Source organism: Lynx rufus, unplaced genomic scaffold (genome assembly GCF_022079265.1).
Source record: "Lynx rufus isolate CCGP_SWC_20201006 ecotype Redwood Valley unplaced genomic scaffold, mLynRuf1.p SCAF_47, whole genome shotgun sequence".
Taxonomy (NCBI): Eukaryota; Metazoa; Chordata; class Mammalia; order Carnivora; family Felidae; genus Lynx; species Lynx rufus.
The window spans coordinates 672,215-697,095 of record NW_025814864.1 but is presented as its reverse complement, the minus strand read 5'-3'; the positions used below and the strand labels follow the sequence as shown (position 1 = coordinate 697,095).

The 24,881-nt window shown below is 55.9% G+C and overlaps 1 protein-coding gene and 2 long non-coding RNA genes across 3 annotated transcripts in view; all 3 read left to right on the top strand.

Annotated features, from left to right (window-relative positions):
- Nucleotides 1–5,319: 5,319 nt before the first annotated feature.
- SNTG2 (syntrophin gamma 2) overlaps nucleotides 5,320–24,881 on the top strand; it is a 131,261-nt gene continuing 111,699 nt past the window's right edge. The window contains 4 exon segments of the mRNA XM_047098334.1: nucleotides 5,320–5,353; nucleotides 5,356–5,582; nucleotides 14,948–15,004; nucleotides 15,093–15,150. Of these exon segments, the coding sequence (XP_046954290.1) occupies nucleotides 5,320–5,353; nucleotides 5,356–5,582; nucleotides 14,948–15,004; nucleotides 15,093–15,150 (376 nt within the window).
- Nucleotides 17,840–20,116, top strand: LOC124525753 (uncharacterized). Its single transcript, XR_006965553.1, has 3 exons — nucleotides 17,840–17,940; nucleotides 18,061–18,485; nucleotides 18,861–20,116. It is a non-coding gene; the product is annotated as an uncharacterized LOC124525753 (long non-coding RNA).
- LOC124525752 (uncharacterized) lies at nucleotides 20,235–24,742 on the top strand. The gene is made up of 3 exons (XR_006965552.1): nucleotides 20,235–20,533; nucleotides 21,101–21,312; nucleotides 22,683–24,742. It is a non-coding gene; the product is annotated as an uncharacterized LOC124525752 (long non-coding RNA).

Below are 24,881 nucleotides of genomic sequence, written 5' to 3'. Positions count from 1 at the left end.
CCGAAATCAAGAGTCGGGAGCTTAACCAGCTGAGTCCCCAGGCGCCCCGTGCATTCTCTTAATCATTGGTAGGGTTATGTCACCAATGACTTATCTGTCAACTCAGTGGGTCGGAGCTGAGATCAAACTTGCCATCTTACTCAGAAAACCTGAAATACATTTTGTGTACAAGTGCTCGTTGAGATGTTCACAGACCGCAAGGCCTGCACTCAAAGCATACAGGTCGGTGGTTCACTTCTTGCGGAGCTGTGCCAGACATTTTTATCCCCCAGAAGGAAACGCCGTGTCCCGACTGGTCCTTGCACACGCCCCTGGCCCCCACCCCTGCATCCGCTAGTCTGTGCTCTGTGGATCTTCCCTGGGCCTTCTGTGGACACGAGGTCGTGGTGTTATCCGTGGCTGATTGCTCTCTCTCGCGAAGCAGTCAGGGTTCGGCCACGGCGCTCCGTGTGCCGGAACTCCATTTCTGTCGTTAATGTGATTCCACCTTCGGGATAGGACACGTGTATGTAGCCGCACATCGCCTGGTGGGCATTTGGGTTGTTTTTACCTGTTCTGAGGGACACTGCTGTGGACACTTGGGGACACGTTTTTGTGCGGATACGTGTTTGACTCTCTGGGTCTGTACGTGGGAGTGGATTTGGCGGCTGGTGTGGGCACTCCGTGTTTAATCACTGGGAGGAAGCACCAGGCTCTTCCGAAGGCACGTAGGGGTCCTCATGTGCCGAGCCTCACCAACACCGGTCCTTTCCACGTTCTGATGACAGCCAGCCTGGGGGTGTGCAGTGGCGTGAAACCTGTACTTTAAACCTATTTCGTGTCAAAAATGACACAGTTTGAGCATGAAAAGCCTAATGGAGAAAATAAAACATACCCATTACAGTACAGACAAAAAGCTACTCAGTATTTCAGGGTTTTTAGCCAAGGTGAAGATTCTTTAGCAGACATACCAGTTCCCCTAAATTATAAGAAGACAAAAACCCTAATTGTATGGCTTCCTTCTGTGCTTTGGGGTTGATTGTTGACCAAGACGAGTGAGTCCCCACAGGTCCAGCTGTGTCCTCCTGGTGGGTGGATTTGAGTTTTCCGGACACTTCTCTGTGACTAGGAGGACTGTCGCTCCCGCTCCTTCGGTCCATTCTCCGCTCCGCAGACATCAGTTACGTGCTGGTGAGCTCTCGTGTGGTTTTCGTCCCCTGCCTGCCTGCACACATCTGTGGGATTCGGTGGACTCCCTCACTGCCTCACTTGACTTTAACACATTTCGTCATGGACTTTATTCTAATTACGCTCATGTCGCTTTCCTCCTCAACACGCATCCCCTTCCGAGCCGCGCTGGCTGGCTCTCTCCTGTCGTCCAGGTTACGGCCATCCGCTTTCTCTCCGAAACCCCACAGCAACAGCAGCGTATCTTGACGGTATTGAATCTGCATTGTTTTTGGCCTACGATCCTCAGGTCTGTCGTTCTAAATAGAGCATCATTAAATTATTACCCTTCAGGAATGTGCACGCGCATTTGGAGAAACATGTGTCTTCCCGCAAGTGTGAGGAGTTCTGCATCGGTGGTCAGAATCTTTCCTCGTTTTGCTGCATTTCACAGGGTCCTGAAATACTGTGTCCTGCCTCTGATCTGCAGCTGGTCCCATTTCTTTTTCCCTTGAACGGGAAGCTTCTTGTCTGTATGTGCTGCTGGTGGTTCTGAGGGCAGCGAGTGGAACACAACACGACAATCTACTAACCCTCCCCCTGTGGGGCTTCACCGTGGGTTTGGAGAATACATAATGATACATAGTGACGTCAGTGCCCTTGCCGATGCCTTCCCCTCATGAGGTGTTCCTAGTAACAGACGTACTTAAACAGAACAGAAGCACGCACGTTTTATAATTAACCTGAAGAAAGACTTCTTTGAGTCATACTTGGCCAGTTTACCAAACGTGTGTAGGGTTTATAAATGTTAATGAAAAAGCGATACCGTAAAGGCCCATCCCTGCCTGAAGACTGCGTGACTTTATCGCAAGCTGAGCACACACGCACGCCAAGATGTGCAAGAAGGACGTTAAAATAGCCTGAGCGTCTCCCGTGCAAGTGGGAAGCCATCGCCCTGTCTTCCCGTCTGCTTCCTGCAACTCGCCTGGCCCGTCGGTGAGACTGACCTGTGTTCTCACTGAAATCCTGCCCTAAATCAGCAGGCGCTGGTCACGATGAAGAAAAGTAAGGTCCATCACCAAGGCCAGAAAGTGGTTTATCGATCCCTCCACATCAGGATGCTTCGCTGGGAGGTCTGCGTTCCTCCGGCATCTGGCCCACCAGGTAGCGGGGGGCAGGCCATCGGCCCCGCGGTCAGGCCGTTGGGTAGGACGCCTCTCGGAGGGCTGTGGACAAGGGAGGAATTGGGGGTTAGGCATTGGCCAGGTGGGTGTGAGGGGACAGGCAGGGTGTCCGCATAGAGGCCCTTGGGCGACTGTGGGTGGAGAGCGGGAGAACGTCGACGAGCCAGCAGGAGAGCAGAGGAGAAGCCAAGGGCCTGTGGCAGGTGGAGGGGAGGGGACCTCCAGGAAGGCGCTGACGCCTTCCCAGCTCTCCGTCCACGTGTCTGGGGGAAGGAGGGAGGGGCCGCCATGTATGGTCACATCCAGTCACACTGTCGCAGGAGCGATGCAGACAGATCAGGGCTCCCTTAGGTGGACGTCACATCTGCCGCTTAGGAGGGAACCAGAGAAGTTGCCCCGTGTGAGATCGCACTTCCCAGCCTCTGACGCACGGTGACCCTGTGAGCTTCAGTGATGGCTCTCCCCGCTGACGTTTTTGGCTTAAATGTACGAAGCGAAGTCCCATAAAAGAACACACTTATGGGAAATGTGAAAGAAGAAGGAACAGTGGTTGGGTGAGAGATTTTAGCAGCATTTTTAGAACCTTCATACCAGGAGAACAAGCTGTGGAATTTATAGTGTGGGGGAATCCCCTGCACTTCGAGAGGTTTGAGCTCAGTACTGCTGAGAGTGGGCATCTTGCCTCCACGGAAGGGAGGACGGGGCTGTTGTAATTAGTTAACACAGGAGCGGCCCAGGCACGTGGGAAGCGGCTTCGTCCGACGTCCACAGGCCCCTGACGGTTTCACAGACGTGGTCACTCTCGGGCAGCACCTTCCCAAGAGTAAGTGAAGGAACAGTAAGTTAGGTCCAGCAAGAACGTTCCGGCAAGAGAGAGTTCAGAGCGGGTCCTGCTGAATCAGGTGGCGCTTTGCCGTGTTTGAGTCATCTCGTGTGCGTGTCATCTCCGTGCTCCCGTGTTGGTCTGAGAGTGGACAGTGTCATTCTCCGTCAGAGTGAATAAAGTTGTCGTCATTATTAACACACGCAGCGGCCACGAAGACCTAGTCTTGCGTAGAAGTGCAATAATGCACCCAAAGTCACGTGACCGACAGCAGGTCACACAGGCGTCTTTCTACAGGGACGTGTTTAAGTTACACACGTTCCTCGAGCCCCCGCTGCTCCGGCCGCAGAGTGAGAGCAGACGGTCCTGATGCCACGTGGCACCCACAGCTGGCCAGGGGACGCTCCTGGCTGTGGGCACGTCTCTGGTGAAGGATTCTGGGGAGCCCGTGTGCCCGCCCGCCCGCCCGCCAGGCGGGGAGCCAGGAGGTCGGAGGGAGAGCGGGTCAGTGGGCGCTTTCCCCGTCCGGTGGGACTGGTCATCGATGGTCGGGGTTGTCCTGCTCACCCGCAAAGGCTTGGCGACTCTGGTGCCTGCTTCTCAGCCACCTGCTGAGGCCAGGAGAGGGAGAGAACCACGGCTGGGTTCCCGGGTTCCCGGGTTCCGGAGCGTGGGTGTGGGGGCCAGCCCTGTGCCGACACCTCCGTGCAGCGCTCGGCCCGGCGGCCACGTGTGACGGAGCCACGTCCGCTCCGGCCCCGGCAGCTGGCAGACGGGGTGCGTGTAGGCCGCGTGCGTCCAGACGCCCGACGGGTTTGCAGACGCCCCTACGGCCGCTATTTGTGTACTTTCTAAATCAAGCAGAGTTTTGAACGGGCCGTCTGTGGATTCGGCGTCAATGCGCAGCTGTTTATGTGGACGGCAGCCTTGCGCGAGTGCGTCGGCGTGGTCGTGGGCGAGCGCGGCTGTGCCGGGAGTACGGGTGGGCCGTACTGTCGCGCGGTCTAGCCCGGCAGGACGCGGCTTCCTCCGCGCCGGCGTCACCTGGGGTGGGGGGAGCGCAGGTTCTGTTTGGGTGGGAGGGTCTGTGGGCCAAGCGTCTGCGTTTCCAGGGAGCGTTCCGGACGCCGTCCCCCTTGCTCTGAGCCCTTCCTCCCCTGACTCTCCCATTAATAGAAGCATCTGGCAAGCTTCTAGAACCCTGAGGCTCAGACCACACCCCACACAGATTCAGGCGTGGTCTCAGGGGAGACCGGTGCAGGCACTGGTGCTCTGTGGACGCCCGGTCATTCCCGAGCAGCCACGTTTAGTGGCCTTGAGCTGCCCCGGCACCACGGCGTCATCCTTCACACCTCGCTGGGCCTCCCTCTCGCGGGCCCATCCACGTGGCCCTGGCCTGAGGGTGCAGCGCCTGCCACCTCGCCAGTCATCCTCCTGCCTCCCCCGCCCTCCTTCCTGGCGTGCGGGGTGACCGCCTAGGGCTGTGCGGGTAGCGCCCTGCACGCGGCACCTGCTGCTCGACAGGACGGAAATGCCAGCCTGCTCCGCACCTGAGACCCGACCGCCGGGGCCCGGCTGGGGGCACCCGGTCGACCGCGATTTTCACGCACCAGGAGGCCCCCTCTCATTTATCCAGAGACGTCTTTCCGACTTACCCCTTCTCCTCTGCGGACAAGGCCTGGCAGGCCATCTTCCTTACTTAAATTCCCTCCTGACCGCTGCTTCCGTTTTCTGACTGCTTTGTCTGGTGTCAGAAGGAAGCCCCCCCTCGTCCCCGGGCTCCCGCGGAAGCAGAGGCCGCCCTGGAGGAGCCTGGCGCACGGGCCCCGCCTGGTGCTTCCGATGAAGTCGGTGTCCATTTAATGATTATTTTCAACATTTCCTACAACAACAAATCTTCATCCAAGTATTATCTGAATCTTTCTAAAGTTATGGTTTTCACTTAAATAGCTTTGGTTAAAATAGAAAAGCCTTTCTAAAAGCAGAAAAAATGGCTTTAAATAAAATACTAATAATACTTGAATATTTTGAAGAAAATCCTGGCCAATTTTCTTTTAAAAACATATTTACTTAAATCCTGTAAAAACTGTTCAGCAACGGTTATTCAAAACTTAGACTTCCCGTGTGTTAGGCCAGTCACCGGAGCCCTGGTCAGATGGGAGGCAGATGTGCTGCCCTGTGTGGTCAGTGCAGGCGTGTCCCATGGCTGGTGGGCGAGGGGCCGTGGTCCTGTTGTGGCGCCCACGTCCCTGCGCTCACGCCCTTGGCCTGTTTCCGCTTTGCCCTCTCAGACCAGAACCGGCCTCGCCCTGCTGCACCACGAAGGGTCTGGAAGCCCCTGCGACGTCCGCCTGAAGCTGACGAGAGAGGTCCTCACGATTCAGAAACAGGACGTGGTCTGTGTCCGCGGGAGCAGCCACGGCGCACATGTAAGTGCCCTGCGCCACCGCCGGGCGTCGTGTGGACGCGCTGGGAAGGCCTAACTGGGTGAGGCCGCTTTCCTATTTCCTTCGGGCTGTTTGCTGAGGAAGAGCCCCTCCCCCATTAACTGTCCCCAGACATCAGGTTCCAGGTGGAACCCTTTACTGTCTCCCTGACTCCCGCCATTTCTTTGCTGATGGGTTTCCCTTAAGGACCTTTATGTGAAAATGGCCCCACGCACCACGGGATGGAACGTGACACAACCTCATTGGAGATGGAAGGACATAGTGTGAGAGGTCGTCTGCTGGCGGAAACCTCAGCCGGGAGGTCTCTGTCTAGAACCATGTGCAGCGGCCATTTTCTGGTGCCTGGTGTCAGCTGTGTCCCTGGCGTTTGGGGACATAAACAGGCGCTCCTGCCACTTTTGGCTTCAGTCTTTTACAAATGAACTTTTCTTAAGGCAAGAAACTTACTGATTAGAGGCAATAAAATGTCGAATAAAGATGAGGAAGAATAATTTTGGCTGCTTTTGTTTCAGTTTAACTCAAACAGGGCTACCCTATGTGGTATATTTAACATACAGTATACTGTACATGATGTATTTTAATATGCGCTATACTGTGCGTGATACATTTAATACACAGCATACTGTGTATGGTATATTTAATACACAGTATGCTGTAAATGATATTTTAATATATAGCATACTGTATGCAATACGTTTAACATACAGTATACTATACATGATATATTTACTATATAGTATGCTTCACACGATATATTTAATATGTAGTATACTGCACACGATATATTTAATATACACTATACTGTATTAGGTGTGCTATATTAAAACTGTAGCCAATTTCCTGTTTTCCTTCTGGTGGGCTCATAATTGGAAATATATAAATCTATGCATATACAATCTACATCTCACTGCTCTGTCCTTTGAATGCACCCACCCAGGAGCTACAAAAACGGAGAGAGACTCAAGGAATCATGTAGCTGAAAATAAGTTCTTTCTGTGCATTTGATAATACCCCAGGTCGTTCCTTTTCCCCAGTCCAGGGAGGGCTGTTGGGAGAGCGCGGGCTCTTACGTTCACAATTGCCTGGGTCCTCGTGACCTTTGATCGGAAATGAAGTAAACTGGCCACTTCCCTCGAATCGGCGTTTCCTGGGAGATGCGGATGCTGCCAGTGCGATGTCTTCCCTGGGAGAGCCCGACGTGTCTCCACACGGAAGCGATGCTGGGCTCCTGTGTGAGTCATACACACATGTGGCCCTGAGAACGGAAGTGCTTGTGCTTCCACTGGAAGTGTCCCTCTGTGCCCACCTTTCTCAGGTCACTGCCCCTGTTCTGGATGGATGCTCCCTGCCATCCAGGACAGGTGAGGCGACTGTGATGGGGTGGAGGACAGTTCCTTCCGCTGTTCCTCCCTTGATTCGAGGGTCGGGTTGGAGGTTGGGTCCACCTTCCTGCAGCCCAGGCACTAACCCCTCATTCAACCTACTGTCCCCTTCTGTCCCCTACCTGTTCTGAGTACTTGGTGGCATGGGACTGGGGAGCAGAAGGTTAGCAAAGAGTTTGGAACTGTTTAAAAAATTATCCTTCTTCAGAGTGACTTTATAGTCTGTAGAGAATCCCTGACAACTTATAATAAAAACATTCAGTGTTTCTGTGCTCAGTTGTCCAGGAAAAATAAATTACATTCTTTATTCATAATGTCAGATTCTTGGCCTAAGGTTAAGTCCTTGATGAAAGTGATCAGTTCCTTCCTAGGATAAATGAGTGTGTGTTCGGACCTGTCAGTTTATGTTTATAATTTCCAGTGATTCACTGAGGGCTGTGAACGGCCACAGGACTGACCTTAACTCGCCCGCTCTGGAGAGTGGGTGGGGGGCACACGGGGCTTGGGTCTGTGACCACTGTGTCTGCCGGCCCCACTTCCGATGTTCTCTGCGGGTTCTCTGCTTCTCCTCCTACAAAATCGTGGACGTTCTGGTGAAGAAACACGTGTCCCTGTGCTGGATGGTTTGGGGGGCGGTTCCGGGGGAAACAGTCAGCAACCTGAGATCAGACTCCTGTATCCCAGCCACAGAGCAGGTTGGGTGCAGCCCCATTAGTTTGCGGGAGGGCTGAAGCACTGCATTCTTCAGTTGGTTATAAAAATAACAGCTATCTTGCCTGAGAATACGTCATGTGTCTGGAGAGCGAGAAGACTATTTTTAACAAAGGTCACAGCTGATTTTGGAATGGGATCCAGAACACCTCTGGGAAGCTCTCACCGCGCCTGTGGAACTGGACGTTTCCAAGGAGGCCACACCTGGCCGAGGACGATTATTCCCTTGAAGCTTACTCCGAAGGGCAGGAGTGGAAGGTCTAGTCAGCCCACGGTGGGTCAACAGAAGAAACAAGTCGGGGTTTTACACGTCGCCGAACCCCGAGCCTCTGTGGCCAGGACGTGATACTTACGTGTCAGATTCGGTGCGACACCTATTTACTGGGCACACAGTATAGATACTAAATTCCAGCAGAAGCTAGCTTATCAGCAGGACCACAAGACTTAAAACTACCATTAAACGTCATTGCTGTCGTGGGTGACTCCGCCCCGGGGGCCGGGACCGCCCTGAGCACGTCAGGTACCTGACATCACGTACCTGCCCTGGGTGACTCCGCCCCGGGGGCCGGGACCGCCCTGAGCACCTGACGTCAGGGTCCTTCTGCAGCTGCACGCACGTGCAGCAGGCCCACGGAGTTCTTGTCCTCGACGTCCGTTTTCTTCCCAGGAAATGGTGCTGGTGACCGTTGCCGCCTTTCGCGCTCTGACCTTGGGGCGAAGTGCGCGTGCCGCGTGTTTGGTGATCCAGCCGCGCAGTGGCGGGAACCGGCTCCCCCGACCCCGCAGGGACTCCGCGTGGGGTCCCCGCCTCCGGCCGCACTTTCTGGATTGCGCGCGTCCGAGACACGGCAACGGGTGGACGTGGCCCTGCCGAAGCAATCGCTGCAATGTCAGTTCACGATGGGTGTTATTCTTATCACAAAAGATGGAGGACTGGACTGCATTGACTCTCCCATAAAACCAGAGGATTTTTTAAATCTGCCGGTTCATCACCGGAGTTTAAAACCAGGAAATTCTTATTCCATTCATATTTCTTCCCGTTGAGATCAACATGGCGTTTTGCATATTTCAAATCCCGGGATTTTCCCATTATCTCCTAAAGAGAGGGAGTGCTTGTAGCGTGAGAGACCTAGCTTTTTCTCGTGTTTCAGGGTTTTGTGTACATCGTTTTATTTTACAGTCATCCCTGTACACGTGACACGTTGCATTTCTCTAATTGTAAGTTTATGCTTGTGGCTTAAATTAACGTGGTTGGGAAGGTCCGCATGAAGAGAACATTTTAATAAATTTATATCGTATTCGCTACCTTGAGTCCCGGCGAATTTGCGGCTGGCACGTACTTCAGTGGATTCTGTGTCCTTGTGTTACTATTTGGGATGCTAAGATTCAGAGCGACCGAGCTAAGCTCCTGGAGTTAGTCACGGGGTCGGGGCAGTGTCTCAGCTGCTCCTCTGTGAGGGTGTGACCCGGGGACGCTCTCGGACACACGGATCCCCGGTTCTGGGGGGGGCTGCCAAGCTGGCGTGAGGGGAGGCTCCCGGCCCCTGGGGCTGGCGTCGGCCCACCTGCCACGACCTGGCTGCATCTGCATGAGACCTCAGGAGGCAGTCCTGGGGCCCAGAGGTCAGAGGACAGCTGACTTTCTCCCCTGCTTGGAGCAGGAGTGCTGGAAAGTCATGTCCTTCATGAGTGAACTTGAAGCCACCATAAAGTCATGTCCTTCATGAGTGAACTTGAAACCACTGTAAGCAACAGATGGCAGAAATAAAACAGACGTTGACCTTCGGGGACCTCAGGCTCGGCAACGACCAAGTTTGTAGCATGCCTCCGGCACAGGAGGCTACGGAGGTGGGACAAGGACAAGGCACGAAAAGTGACCCAGCAGACCTGAGTAGAGGGGCTGTCTTGAGATAAAGATGAAAACACACCCGGCATTGGAATCTCCGTGCACCAGCTAAACAACGTATCAGACACAAAACCCAGGCTATGAGACCGAAAGACGTCACAGGAGTGGGGGGAGCTGGGGGCGAGGGGGTGGGTAGTGAACTTGTTAAAGTCATTTTCAAAAATTAAGTTTATTTCTCACGTAACAAGTGCTGTGAGGAATATCAACAAACTGATATTTTAGTTTGGAATAAAGAATTAAACTTGTATTAAACTCCCCAAGATGGATGAATTTGTTACCATGACGCCTGCCAAAGTCCTGGCTATGTCTGATAAATTCTATACTCAATGCCCACAATTCTGTCATTGCTCGTTTGTGATAAAATAAATGCATTATTACTGCTTTTGTCCACCTACATTTATATCCTTTCTGTGGTTCCCTTTTGCTTTCAATTCTCTGGGTCCATAAATCTGCAGTAGGTAAATGTCAAAACATAGTTTGGAATTAATGATAAAGCAGAATATTTTTGAAGGTCCTTATCTCTTATGTTTGTGAAAAGTACAGCTGGCTTCGGTTGGAAGAGTTCATTGAAGAGTTACCTTAGATTCCAAACTTGGTCCTCCCAAGTCTCTTCACATCTGAATGAATTCATAATTCATTGCTCTGGGAAGTGAGCACACCCCAACCCTGAAGAGAAACATGGTTAAGGGGAGAACGTGGCTCAATGGATGAGGTACTGGCCCCACGGTTGTGCACTGAGCGAGCTTGTCTGAGAGGACTGCTTTGGTTGAATTAGAAAGTGCCTTTTGAGAGCACTAGTTTCCGTCTACACATCTGCTGAGAGAAGGGCTTTCGAAACTTGTGTCTGTGGCCTGGCTGTGAGTTCGTGAAGCATCAGGACACAGGAGGGGCCTTAGCTGGGTTGCTGTGTGGACGTTTTCAGCTAAAAGCTGTACAAGTTGTATTTTCTATTCGTTTTAACTATCCACTAACTTTTACAAATCTTGTTTTGAAAAAATTGTTAAATACGACAATGCTACATTCGTGTTAGAACCTAGGTAGTTACATGATCTTCAATTGTGAGAACACAGGTTGGCTGAACCTTCTCCTGGCTTTGAAACGTGAGATTCTTACAAGTCCCAGTGAGGGAGTTTAGAAGAGCAGAAAGAAGAGGTTTTTCATGACGAGACTTGACATCCTGATGTTTCTGTGACACTTGCTGGTTTCCCGTAATTCTCTCCACTGGCTGTCTTCGCAGGCCCAGGCTGCCCACGTAGAACCATGCAGATGGTCAGGTGCCCTCTTCCCACCGCGCCCTCCACAGGCTTTCCTCTGAGCACATGCAGAGAGGGCTCTGGGGTCCCCCCTCTTCCTGCTCCTGTGGGGACAGCAGTCCCATGGTCTGGGGCCCAGCCTGTGACCCCTCCAACCTCACTCTACCTCCAAATGTAGTCATACGGGGATGGGACTTCCACGTAGGGACTTGAGGGGAACAGTTCAGCCCACAGCAACTTTCTGTGTGGGACACACAGTATCATCCTCGCTTTCCAGACACAGAAACTCAATTTCTCAGAGGGTTAAGTGACCAGGGCGCGTTTGCTCCAAAAGGAAATTTTAGCAGATTGCGTAGAGCAAATACTTGAATAAATAGTGTTCTGGATTAATAACAGATAACAGTCTCTTCAAGTTCTCCTGAACAAACGGTAAAGAGGCTCATTGCATAAATTTTTTCTGCTTTCACCTGTTGGGACTGTTAGTCCAGATTTTTGGTGTGCATTAACCCGTTTTGCCTCAGGTGATCATTTTCTGAAGTTTTATTCGAAGTTTCCTCCTGAGATCGATATGTGAATAAAATGACTGATTTACAGTGTCATTTGGCAAAGTCTGTCTCAACAGAAACACCCTTGGCACTTTTCCAAACATATTTTCTCTAAAATATATCCGCTTGCTCTCCGTGAGGTTCAAATGCTCGCATTAATGGCGAAAGTTGGAAAACACGATTGAATGTTTGACAAATTCCGTGCGGTGGAGATTGCTGGCTGGTGTGGAATCACATGACCCTATTTTCTGGGCTTTGGTTAGAATATTCCCCTCAGAGGCACGTTGGGTGTCGCCACACGTGCGGCAGGGACTCAGGCTGAATGATGAGGCCACCGGTAACTGTCCCCTCCGCCTTTCCCACTGAGTCGCTGGCTGACTCCAGACTTTGCGGACAGAAGACCCCCACGCACCGTGGGATTTACGTCCCGAGTGTGTCTGCCCTTGGCAGGGATGAGACGTGCTCCCAGCGTTCAGCTAAGTACTTGGAAAGGCCCGGAAGGAGCCCCCGCGAGTCTGTCAACGGGCGTGAGCTGGGCCTGCTCTTTACCGTCACCCCCTCGCGGGCAGTGCGGGACACGGAGACAGTGCGATCCATTACCCTGAAGCCAGCGTCCCCGACCCGCGGCTCGCTCTCTGCGTGTAATGATACAAACGGCCACCAGCTGAAGATGCTGCAGCCACAGGACGCTCAGAACACAGTGTTGCCGTTAATATCCACACGGGTAACGGATTCCCATGCGTGCGCTAAAGGAGGTACGTTGGCTCTGGTTTCTTATGATGAATTCACTCCTGAGAATGGAGTCATTCTTGGATTTTACACGTTGTGCAAGAGACACGTTGTAAACACTGGCTTCCCCCTCGGCCGTGCAGTCCCTGTGGCCCATTGCTGGCGGCTGGCATACCCTGGGCTTGGGCAGGAGCCCACATGGCCTCCCTGATGGCCTGTCCCTGCTCACGGTGCTCCGCGAGTACACGCCTGATGGCCTGTTCCTGCTCAAGGCTCTCCACACCCCCCTGACGGCCTGTCCCTGCTCACGGCGCTCTGTGAGCACACTCCTGACGGCCTGTCCCTGCTCACGGTGCTCCGCGAGCACACTCCCGATGGCCTGTCCCTGCTCACGGCTCTCCACGGCCCCCTGGCGGCTTGTCCCTGCTCATGGCGCTCCGCGAGCACACTCCCGATGGCCTGTCCCTGCTCACGGCTCTCCACGGCCCCCTGACAGCCTGTCCCTGATCACGGCGCTCCGCGAGCACACTCCCGACGGCCTGTCCCTGCTCACGGCTCTCCATGGCCCCCTGACAGCCTGTCCCTGATCACGGCGCTCCGCGAGCACACTCCCGACGGCCTGTCCCTGCTCACGGCTCTCCACGGCCCCGACAGCCTGTCCCTGCTCACGGCGCTCCGCGAGCACACTCCCGACGGCCTGTCCCTGCTCACGGCTCTCCACGGCCCCCTGACAGCCTGTCCCTGCTCACGGCGCTCCGCGAGCACACTCCCGATGGCCTGTCCCTGCTCACGGCTCTCCACGGCCCCCTGACAGCCTGTCCCTGCTCACGGCGCTCCGCGAGCGCACTCCCGATGGCCTGTCCCTGCTCACGGCGCTCCGCGAGCGCACTCCCGATGGCCTGTCCCTGCTCACGGCGCTCCGCGAGCACACTCCCGATGGCCTGTCCCTGCTCACGGCGCTCCGCGAGCACACTCCCGACGGCCTGTCCCTGCTCACGGCTCTCCACGGCCCCCTGACGGCCTGTCCCTGATCACGGCGCTCCGCGAGCACACTCCCGATGGCCTGTCCCTGCTCACGGCGCTCCGCGAGCACACTCCCGACGGCCTGTCCCTGCTCACGGCTCTCCACGGCCCCCTGGCGGCTTGTCCCTGCTCATGGCGCTCCGCGAGCACACTCCCGACGGCCTGTCCCTGCTCACGGCTCTCCACGGCCCCCTGACAGCCTGTCCCTGATCACGGCGCTCCGCGAGCACACTCCCGACGGCCTGTCCCTGCTCACGGCTCTCCACGGCCCCCTGACAGCCTGTCCCTGATCACGGCGCTCCGCGAGCACACTCCCAACGGCCTGTCCCTGCTCACGGCTCTCCACGGCCCCCTGACAGCCTGTCCCTGATCACGGCGCTCCGCGAGCACACTCCCGACGGCCTGTCCCTGCTCACGGCTCTCCACGGCCCCGACAGCCTGTCCCTGATCACGGCGCTCCGCGAGCACACTCCCGACGGCCTGTCCCTGCTCACGGCTCTCCACGGCCCCCTGACAGCCTGTCCCTGCTCACGGTGCTCCGCGAGCGCACTCCCGATGGCCTGTCCCTGCTCACGGCGCTCCGCGAGCACACTCCCGATGGCCTGTCCCTGCTCACGGCTCTCCACGGCCCCCTGACAGCCTGTCCCTGCTCACGGCGCTCCGCGAGCGCACTCCCGATGGCCTGTCCCTGCTCACGGCTCTCCACGGCCCCCTGACAGCCTGTCCCTGCTCACGGTGCTCCGCGAGCGCACTCCCGATGGCCTGTCCCTGCTCACGGCGCTCCGCGAGCACACTCCCGATGGCCTGTCCCTGCTCACGGCGCTCCGCGAGCACACTCCCGATGGCCTGTCCCTGCTCACGGCGCTCCGCGAGCGCACTCCCGATGGCCTGTCCCTGCTCACGGCGCTCCGCGAGCGCACTCCCGATGGCCTGTCCCTGCTCACGGCTCTCCACGGCCCCCTGACGGCCTGTCCCTGATCATGGCGCTCTGCGAGCACACTCCCGATGGCCTGTCCCTGCTCACGGCGCTCCGCGTTTGGTGTGAAAGCATCTATGCTTCTGCTTCCAGAGCAGAGAACGTGGGTCGTTGCCGTTGTTCCCACGGGATCTTTCTGAGCCACAGATGCGCCTGGCCCTCCCCTTCCACCCCAGGCCCCTGTCTTCCACCCTCAGATCTGGTGCAGTTGGTGAAACGATCGGTCAGTTTAAACCAAGCAGAACAGGAGCTGGGGATTGAACGTGTATGCGGTTTGGAGGCCTTGCTGGTTCCGGGCACCGCTGCACTTCCAGCTCGTTGCCACCCCTGGCGCCTTCACGCGTGGTTGGGCCCCGTGGGCCAAGGACCGGAGATGGTGATCATTCAGGGGTCAGCTCTGACTACCTGAGAACAGGCCTGGGCCTGAAGGCGGTTGTGCCAGGTGGAGAGGCAGCAGGGGAGGGAGCCAGGCTGGGGACTGGTGGGAAGAACGGATTTGAAGGCGGGTTGAGATCGGGAGAGCACGGCCATTTCCTGGGGCCTGTGATCCTTGAGAAAGATCCGGAAGATCGGCCAGCTTGCAGGAATTCACCTTGGGTTTAAATAACGGCCGTAATAGGGCCTGGATCTTGTGTGTCTGTTTTTAATCCAGGTCTCTGCTCCTCAAGGTAACACTACAGACAGGAAGTGAACGTGTGTCACTCTGCAGGTGTATTTTAAAGAGTTACTTAAATTTAAATGAACGTATGTCTGCATTTTGCATTCACTCTCTGATCGTGCATTTCAACCTAAACTTGCTTTGTTTTCTAAAATTTTTTAAAGCACAGAACCGTTACGCTGCGCAGACAGCCCGTTGGCGGCTTGGGCCTGAGCGTAAAGGTAGGAACGCATTCCTCCCTCGTGACCTTCTTTCTGAGCGCGTGTCTGTGCTGATCGTGACGGAACCTTCTCTCTGCCTGTCTTCCAGGGAGGCGCCGAGCACAGGGTCCCTGTCGTCATATCAAAGATATTCAGAGGCCACGCAGGTAACGCGGCCAGGACATGTATGCCCATGGCAGTTTGTGAGATAATGTGTTATTGGAAACGATAAAAATAAGCACCTGTTTGTGTGCTGGGTTGTTTAGCGGCCGTTTTGTTTTGTTGTTGCCCCTACGTTACCCCTGACACGGCTCTGCCTTTTTCATGTCCTCTGAGGCCGCAAGCCCTTAAGAGAGATACTGATTCCCCTGTGGCCATCAGGGCAGCCTCTGGAGACACGTTCAGGGCCAGACCACAGGGTCTTCTCAGCAGTGTGATGCCCGAGGACACATGGTCCTGGCGTCGGCAGTCATGATGCTCATGGAGGTCTGTGACAAAAATCGCGTCCCGCCCTCTGGGAGTGGCTTGGTGTGGAGGCCGGGATGGCCGTCGGGGACGCGGTTGGATGGTGTCAGGCTTGGGGGGGGATGGTCGCCCCGCAGCTGCCGCTGACTCAGGTCACCGGGAGCGGGAGTGGGAGTGGATGTGCGGTTTGCGGCCTCACCGTCCAGTGCTGAACGGTGGGAGATGGTTGTAGTACAGTCACGTAGTTAGATGGCAGGGACCAGTCCGGTGTCCCAGCAGGCCCTCCGTGCGGCCGCCTCCACTCTGCCTGTGGGTGCCGGTCCCCCTGAGGCTCAGGGGCCGTTTGTCCCCCTGCTGGAGGAGGAGGGGAGACAGCGACCCGTGTGGGGTAAGGGGTCCGAGGCGGTGAAAACAGAGCAGGGGTGAGTCACCCACGCAGACTGGGCTCTTGAACAGTGGAAACGTGTCCCCTCCTTCTCCCCGACTGCAGCCCCAGCCCCGTGTCAGAGCGCGTGGCGGCCCAGTCGTTGTGGGAGAGGCGGCCTCGGCCTGGGACCCCACCACCGCGTGCTCCGCAGGTGCGTGCGCGCAGGGGCTGTGGCGTGGACCTGTAGCTGGAGTCCATGTCTACACGGAATGTGAATTCCCCACAACAACCTTGACTCATTCATGCAGAGAAGAGAGATTTTAACCACACATTTGCATTTGCAAAAAGACCATTTCCACCCAAAGGACATTGAGTCATCGGCTCAACAACAGTGTTACATTTCTCCCCTTGTTGAGCAAGGTTACAACAGGTGGGTAGTGTTTCATCAGGACCGAGGCTGAGACTCAGGGCATTCGAGGAGACCAGCTTGTGAATTGTGGCCAGTGCGTGGCTCTCCTGCATACGCCTTCCTAACACGAGGATTTCGGTTCTGTAGGAAGTGTGGTTTTGATGAAATCTGTAGGTAGCAGGAGAGCTGCACTGGTCTCTGCATCACGTGGGTCACTCTTGTTGACGTTTTCAAAGATTTCAAAACCGTCGTCCCTCCAGACTGGAGTGTTCCTGTTGTACTTCTGGTGATACCGTAGAGCCCAGATGCTTCCAGAACCTAGTGCGTCTGTGCAAGGGACTGTCCCTACCTGGACTGGGCCATCTGTCTGGTTCCTTCTGTGCCATGTGGCACACGGGGTGGGCTGATTGGTGATGGAAGGAGGACAGCTCGATGTGTTTCTGTGATGTTGCAAACACCCCGTCTTTTCTACTAGTGTAGGTTTTCATTTGTGGATATGAGTGTGTCAGAGGAGAGGAAGTAGGCGTAACCAGCAGATAAAAATCAGAAAAAGCTTTTATGCTTAAGTTAGAGGGAAAACCTCCATTCTCTGTGGAGGGACAAACAGGTGAAGGCCATGTGCAGAGAGCGCCACCGTGAATCGAAGCTGCAGTTTTGAGAAAGGTGGCCAGTCACCCCAGTCCTCCCATCTCTGAGCTGGGGCCCCCGAGGCAGCTGGGCCAGTAGATTCCCCCACTTCCTACTGGTCCTGCAGCCAGAATGTGTGGGTGCCTCCTGAGCAGAGTCCCTGCAGGGGTCAAAGAAGCTTCCTGTCTTCTCCGGCTGCCTCCATCCTGGCATCGGTGGCCGGTGAGCTGAGAGCCAGGGCCCTGTCCCCATCCATTGGGTCACCTGTCCCTGCACTCCATCAGTGCGGTCCTGCCTCAGTCGGCCTCAGTAGCTCAGGCCTCTTCTCAGACACGAAGACGGTCGCCCCCACCCTACTGCTGTCGGCCTGCGTTCCAGACCTGTTGCTTCCCTTTTCACCGAGTGCATATCCCACACCCTGAGCTCTTTGTAAAGTCTGCATAAATGCTCAACCAACTGTGAGCTTTTACAGACCCAGGCTCGGTGTAACGCCACTCACCTCAGAGTATGGCACAGGACTATTGTTTTACGGGCAGGGACGCCCTTGGCTGCTGGAAATCTGTGCCCAGCTGCCGTGTGCCTCTGGTGTCGGGTGAAAGTGTGGGGCCCCGTGTGCTGGAGCCCCGGGTCCAGGCGACCTGGAGACGCACATGGCAGCCAGCACACCCGTGAACTGGTTCCCGGTCCAGCAGTCAAGTCAGGATTGGCTCCTGGAGACGGGAGACTCCAGGGGAGTGGTGGGAAGGGGGACACTGACTGGCCCTGGTGAGACGGCCGCACCCCCACATGGCCTGGGGACCTCCCCGATGTGGCAGGTGTCACTTGCCCACAAGGAAGGCCTAGATGTTGAGGGATCGTCTGCAGCCTCAGTCCCACTGGGAACGTGATGTGCACCTGGCTTCAAGTTCAGGAGCGAGGCGGCTATAAACTGTAAGGTCAAAGGGGAACGTCAGCTCAGGCTGTCGTTCATCTGTGCATTTGTGCAGCCACGTTCAACAAATCATGTCTTCGGAAGAGTCTCTGTTCTGGGCATTCAGCAGTGATGAGCCCGCCATCACATCAAAATCGTCAGGCAACAAGATGAATAAGGTATGTTCAGGCCGCGGCCATAGGTTCCGCTGTGTAGGAAACTAGGCCGTGTGATGACGGACGTGAGGGAGGGTTTTGTGCGACGTGGTCTGAGAAAGTCCTCCCGCGGGTGATGTTCAGCAGATATTGGCGAGAAACGGAAGAGTGTAGCCCGGGTCGCCTCGGCGGGAGCGTGGTGCACGTGGAGAGGAGGAGACATGGTGGTCGTCAGGCCGGAAGAGGCGGAGACACAGTGGTCGTCACGCCGGAAGAGGCGGAGACAGTGGTCGTCACGCCGGAAGAGGTGGAGACACAGGCGTCGTTTTGCTGGAGGAGGCGGAGACACGCCGGAAGAGGCAGGTGGCCGGGTGTTCGGGGTCTGAAGTCCAAGGAAGGAGCTTGGGTTGTATTTACCAGCGAGAAGGTGGTTTGCGGACTTTCCAAACGCAGCATTATAACGTCTGTTCACGTTAAAGACCCACCACCCGGCTGCTGCAGGAAGTGAGCAGGAGGGACCGCGCTCTCGGACGTCTTGGTGAACGTGGGGGCAGCCGCCAGCCTCTCAGGTGCTTTGAAGGGGAGCCCAGGCGCGATTTTACAGAGACACCACGGGGACTCCTGCTGGAGTCTCTGTATCTTTAGCTTCAGCAGCATCTGACGGCATTTGGTAACATGACACAGCAGACACGGGGATCAGCAGATGCTGGAAATGTGGGTGGGGGTGGGGATCCACGCCCCGTGGCAGGTGCATGCTTAAGGGTGCTCGGAACGGGTCGGGGAATTAGAACAAAAGAAGCATTTGAATTAGGGTGATTTTCTAAGAACTTAACCTCCATGGGGAGGAGCGGCTGCCTGAGCACCTGGGGTGTGAAAGGAGGGGGCCTGAGGGGGGTCCAGAGGCCGAGGGGCCGGGTTACCCTCTGGCTCCTTTATTTCTTCAGGAAGAGCTTTCCCACCTCCTGCGAGCGCATGAAGTCCCTCTGGGGCTCAGGACGCACCCAGAGGCTCTCCCCGCACACCTCGGTGCCCAGGCCTCCTGGGAGGGACCCACGGCAGACCGTGGTGCCCCGCGGCCTCCAGCCAGGCCGAGGCTCTGAGCTCAGAGGCCCGGTGAGTCCATGATGTCTGCTCACATCATGAAGAAAAGGTACAAGTGTTTATTTTGCTTGGGGATATTTATTAATACTATATACCTAGTAAGTAAAGTCTTAAAAATATCTTTCCTTGGACATTTAACATTCCTTCAATTCCTGAAGCCCTTCAAGTTATTATTAAAAATTTCTCTTTGGTAACTTCAAACCTCGTGAACAGGGGCAGCTCACTTGGCTTGTAGGATCACAGGCTCTCGCTCACTCTCGGGGACCTGCTGCTACACTGAGCTCCCCCTCGCTTCAGGGGGCAGTGAAGACACACCTACTTCCTGCCCTCCTGGAGTGTGCCTCATGCTGGGAAGCCAGGTTACCCACAGGGACACAGATAAATAATGGCAGGAGCGGATCGTAGTGCAAAGAAAAATATGAATTTTACTTAATGCTTTCTGTGTCTGGGCATTCAGCACCCTGTCAGAGAGGGACTTTCGTGACCACCCTCGTGGTGCAGTGAGAACGCTGAGGCACAAGTACACTAAAAAGGTTGTCCAGAGACACACGGCTGGCAAACGGAAAAGCCAGGGTGTGGCCCACGTGGTGAGTCTCTGAGGTCGTCGTGAGAAATTGCCCTGAAAATCCGTGGATTCACGTCCAGGTAGGGATGTCTTTGGTTGTGAAATATCCTAAATGTCCAGTGGCCTGAAGGGATAGGGTCTGCTTTTCTGACTCAACAAGAAGCCAGCGGTCCAGGCCCCGGCATCTCCCCGTCCTTCCACGGAGCCGTCCCTACCAACTTGGGCTTCGCCGCATTACCTGTTCCACATTTACAGAATGGCTGCCTTTCAAGGCAGTAACCCTCTTTCCAGGTGGGGCAGAAGAGAGTTGGCGAAGGCCACCTCCAGGAAGGGCCGTCTTTTCCTGCAAGAAGAATGCTTTCTGGCATCGTCCCCACCCACTAACTGGGACTGCACCCAAGTCACCCTCGGAAAGGCCGGGGGAATGAGCTTGCGGCATGTCTTTTGGTCAGCTCTCTTCAGCCCGAGTTCAGGGGAGCGCAGGGCCTCCTCTCACCAGAAGGAAACACCGGGCTCTCCGAAGCAGTGTGAGCACGTGCACCTGTCGTGGGGGAGGTGACTCGGGGCTGGGCAAGTATGGGGGGGTGGCGCTTGCATTTTGTCAACAACGGTGCCTTCAGCAGCTTCCTTTCCCTGGACACAAAGGGCCTCGTATGTACATTAGCTCTGCTCTTTCAAACCTTGATGAGTCCTTCTTTTGGGCCACACCATTGGGCTCTTTTCCTTGGACCCTTTCCAGCTATATCCCACTTTCTCGTGCTGCTTTTCTTGTGTTCTTCTGCTGATGAAGCTCGTGGCTGGCTCCCAGCCTGTGTGCTTGCGTCTGCGCCAAGAGTGGAATCCGTAGCTGCCGAGGAGCCCTTTCCCACTGGCAGATGAGGTCTGGGGGCAGGGACGTTCAAGGAAGTGGAGACAAGGAGAGCAGGTGCGGCAGCTGTCGGCCTCTTAAAGGTGAGCTAGAAAACACTTCCTTCTAGAGGCTCCGGATTCGCACGGAAACGTTCCCTAATTTACTGTATTATGTTTCACACACAAATTTCCTAAAATACGTGGTTTTAACTACAACTGTGACTTATGACTCCATTTGTTAATAATTAACAAGCCATAAGTGGTTACCAACTGGAAAAAAAAAATCTTAGAAATAATGTAGTAGAGTTTTCCTTCCTTAAGTGACAAAACGCCAGCATTTCATAGCAGTTAAACTTCTGGTTAGTGATGACTAACTAGTGAGTACGTGTCCTTACGTCTCTTGTGATTTCAGTGTCTGAAACTGATGCTGCATTTACCTTGTGAAGAAACGTCTCAGACTTAAACAGAAAGCGCCCATACACTTGTGGCCTTTTATTTACTTATTATTTAATGATCACACAAAGGAATACAGGGGTCAATGGAAATAGTGAAGAACCCTAGACCCAGGACACTAGGGTCCAGTGCCGCCCTTCTGCAGATCCGCGTATGCCCTTTCCTTACAACTTTCTGTATTTCCTAAATGCATCCTGGGTGCTGGTTCCTTTCCAGACCCCGAGACATGGAGGTGTGGAGCACAGGACCTCAGCCTGGAGGAAAACTAGATCAGTACTTGAGTACATACATGGAAGTTGCACTGTTTGTGTGCGTACACGTGTATGCATATGTGTGAGCCTGTTCTGTGTAGAGTTATGGATATGTGCGCGTGCGCATACACGGAACACGGACATAACCAACAAGAGATCAAGCTTCATAAGCTGGAGGTAACTAACTACCTCGGAAGGTGTGGCTTAGAGCAGATTCGCGGTTGCCAGTTAACACTCAGGGTCAGCTGTGCTCGGCCCCGTCTGAAGGATGTGAGCAAACTGCACGACTCTGGGGCTCCGTGGGTGGTGGGCGTAGGATGACCTTGAGGAGAGCTGGCCCCGGAGACTCGAAGCGTAACCCGAGGAGGTCATTCGTCCTGGTTGGGCTTTGCTCTCCTTGCTGTGAAGTGATCAACGCGGAGTTCTGGCCCGGCACCGGAAGTCGGGCCTCCGCAGCAGGTGCGCTAAGATTTCACAGGACAGGCAGGGAAGCTGGACCAGCCGGGTCCCCGGGTTACCCCCGAGGCCACCAGGGGCACCACAGACCCTCTGTCGGTGGGTGCGGTGAGGGGCGTTCACTCTTTTCTTGAGGAGAGCAGCACATCCCGTGGGAGCCGCAGGCTGACCAGCGGCCTCTGCCGCGTGCGGTGCTGACGGGCCCGACCCTGGTTTCTCGAGTCCAGGCTGCAGAGAGGGCATCGCAGTCTCATGCAGCTCAAGCTGCCCTGTTGATCCCGCCAGTGAGGAGAGAGGTATTTAGCAGGCGAGGGTATCTTCCTAGTTTGCGCCCACACCTGGTAGGTAATAGACGCCCCACAGAAATTGCTCAGAACTGGGGGGGGGGGCATGTTTGGTTTTCCTCTAGCAGCATAGAGGAGGTGTGTCACGTGGAGTTGTGTCGTGTCGTGTGGTGTGCTCTGAGCTGAGCTAGCCTGTTGTGCGGGGACGCAGTTCTGCCTGAGATCAGTCTCAGGGGTGCGCTCTTGGGTGTCTACTCCCTGGCGGTGTTGAGTGCACCTCCCCAGGCCCACCTGCCCACACCTGCTCACACCTGCCCAGGCCCACCTGCCCACACCTGCTCACACCTGCCCAGGATGCAGAAGTGTGGGCCCCTCAGGGTGGCTGAGTGATGTCATCACCCAGAATTCCACTTAAAAACCTGAACCAGTGGGGCGCCTGGGTGGCTCAGTCGGTTGAGCGTCCGGCTTCGGCTCAGGTCATGATCTCACAGTCTGTGAGTTCGAGCCCCGCGTCGGGCTCTGTGCGGACAGCTTGGAGCCTGGAGCCTGCTTTGGGTTCTGTGTCTCTCTCTGTGTCTGCCCCTCCCCCACTCATGCTCTGTCTCTCAAATAAATAAATAAATAAATAAAAATAAAAAACCCGAACCAGCCGTAGGCAGCAGGACTCGGAGGGAGATGTCACAGAGCCAGCAAGGAGTTCTGCGTGGGTGGGGTGTTCACGCTGAGCATGCGGGTGTGGTGAGTGTGGCCGCATCCTTTGAACTTGACGCTTAATTCTCTGTGTGGCGCTTCTGTGTCCTTGCCCAGGAGTATCCAGTGACCCCGTCCCGTCACAAAACCGTAAACGCCGGGCAGAAATTCAGCCCTTTGCGTGTTGCTGGCCTTGGTCACCCACTGACCCCGTGCATCGTGCCTCAGCCTCGTTCCCACGGCAGCTCTGCCTCGCCAGGCTTCCCCCACCCTTCTTGGGGTGCAGACCCCACCCCCTCGCCTGCCGGCGTCTCAGACGCTCTGTCGCAGACGCGCCAGCGCCACCGTGGTTGTGCGTGTGTGGAGTCACAGACCCTGAGAACATTTACGCTTTTGGAAAAGCGAAAGCAGCGTGGCTCCCCGGTTCGTACTGTGCCGGATTAAGGGGGAGAAGAGCGTCTCCGCCGAGAACGACGTTCACAAGGAGCCTCTCGATGTGGCGGAAATGAAGCGCGGAGCTTCGTGCCGCGTGCAGACAGTGAGCACAGGGAGGCGCTGGACGGCTGGCAGCTGTCACCCCTTCGGGCTCCTCCCGCTGCTGCGGCCCAGCCCCCGCCCCCCCTCCCCGCCCCGGGTATCACGGCAACGTTTCGGTGGGCGTGTGGGCAGGCCCGGCCGGTGGCTGGTTTGAGGCCCGTGTTCGGGAGACTCGTGGGCCCTCTCGAAACTACCCAGAAAATTCCAACAAGAGGGAGGGAAAGAGAGGAGCTTGTGCGTTAGGAAGGGCGAAAGGGATGAGAGCCAGGGTCTTTCACCCGAAACTTCCGTTGTCAAAAGCGAGTAAGCGTCCTGGGCGAAATGTGGGTTCTCATAAGGCCCCGCTGAGTGTCAGACTGGGAGCAGACACGCCGTGCGATTCGTGCAGATGTTCGCACGTGACACAGGACAGCATTTCTGCAGCCACGTGTGGGGATTTCTCTGAGGGGAAGCAGAGGTGAGGCGGGGCCCGCTGCCTGCCCAGCTCTCCAGCCTGCCCGGGCCGAGCTTCTGAAGCTGCGGCCTTGGGGTCCTTAGACCTCAGGGTGTCTGAGCTGCGTGGGTGCAGCTGTGGGTCCCCTGGGCCCCTGATTTCCAGCCTTCTCTAGAATTTTCACTTGCATCTGGCGTCTCACTGCCATGAGTATGTCATCACCGCATCGATTTGCGATTGATTTATTTTCACATCCGCGATATTTCATCAGTTCAGCTGATTGCATGTTAAAGCTTCCCCCTCCCCCTTCCCCGCTTCCGGTCGACACTGACTCCTGAATCTGTAGCCGATGCTGAGCCTTCGAGACCCCTGCCGTCTTGCACGCCCAGGGAATGTGCGACAGGTGCCCGGGAGCCGAGCGCCAGCCGCCTCAGGAAGCAGAGGGAAGAGTCTGAGCTCCATTCTTGTAGACGTGACTGATTCAGGGTGCCGCGGCCTTGCAGTGACACCGCTCAGACCCAGGGCCCGTGTGCTGGGCTCCCGTCTCACTGCCCCTGAACCAGCAGAGGTGCCCGCGGGGCCCCCACCTTCCTGTCGGTTCCGTGGGGGAGCCCGCCTTCAGCGTGTAGAACGAGGTCCAGACATGCAGGCCCGCGTGCCCACGGTGATAGCAGGTCAGCCCCTGACCCCTTCTGGGGGTCCGTGGATCTCGGTAGACCCCGCTCTGAGATGGGTTAGGCTGCACCTGACCGCAGTTGTGCGCACACAGCCTGAGACGCCCCTCTCGCTTGGGGCGGCTGAGTGCAGAGTGGGAGCAGAATTTCTCGCCACGCTCGCCTCCCCCCGGTTCTTTCACCAAACCCCAGTCTACTTCCCGTGTCCAGAGAGCTGGCCCTATGGGGGAGGAGGCCCCGGAGCCAATCCTGGACCGAGTTAGGGGTGGAGAGAGTCGGATGAAGAGCGTTTCCGTGCCTCCTCTTGTTTACTGGAAACAAACCGATGAATGGCATGATTTTAAAGCTGTCGAAATAAACAGAACTTGAAACAGATAATAGAAGTGGACTCATCCTCTGGGTGAGAAATGCTGAAGCTCTGTGGGATCCTGTCACACCCTGCGGGGGCCTTGTCACACCCTGCGGGGGCCTTGTCATACCCTGCGGGACCTTGTCGCACCCTGCGGGGGCCTTGTCGCACCCTGCGGGACCCTGTTGCACCCTAAGGGACCCTGTCAAACTCTGGGGGCCCTGTCGCACCCCGTGGGACCCTGTCACACCCTGAGGGCCCTGTCGCACCCTGTGGGACCCTGTTGCACCCTGCGGGGCCCTGTCTCACCCTGCGGGGCCTTG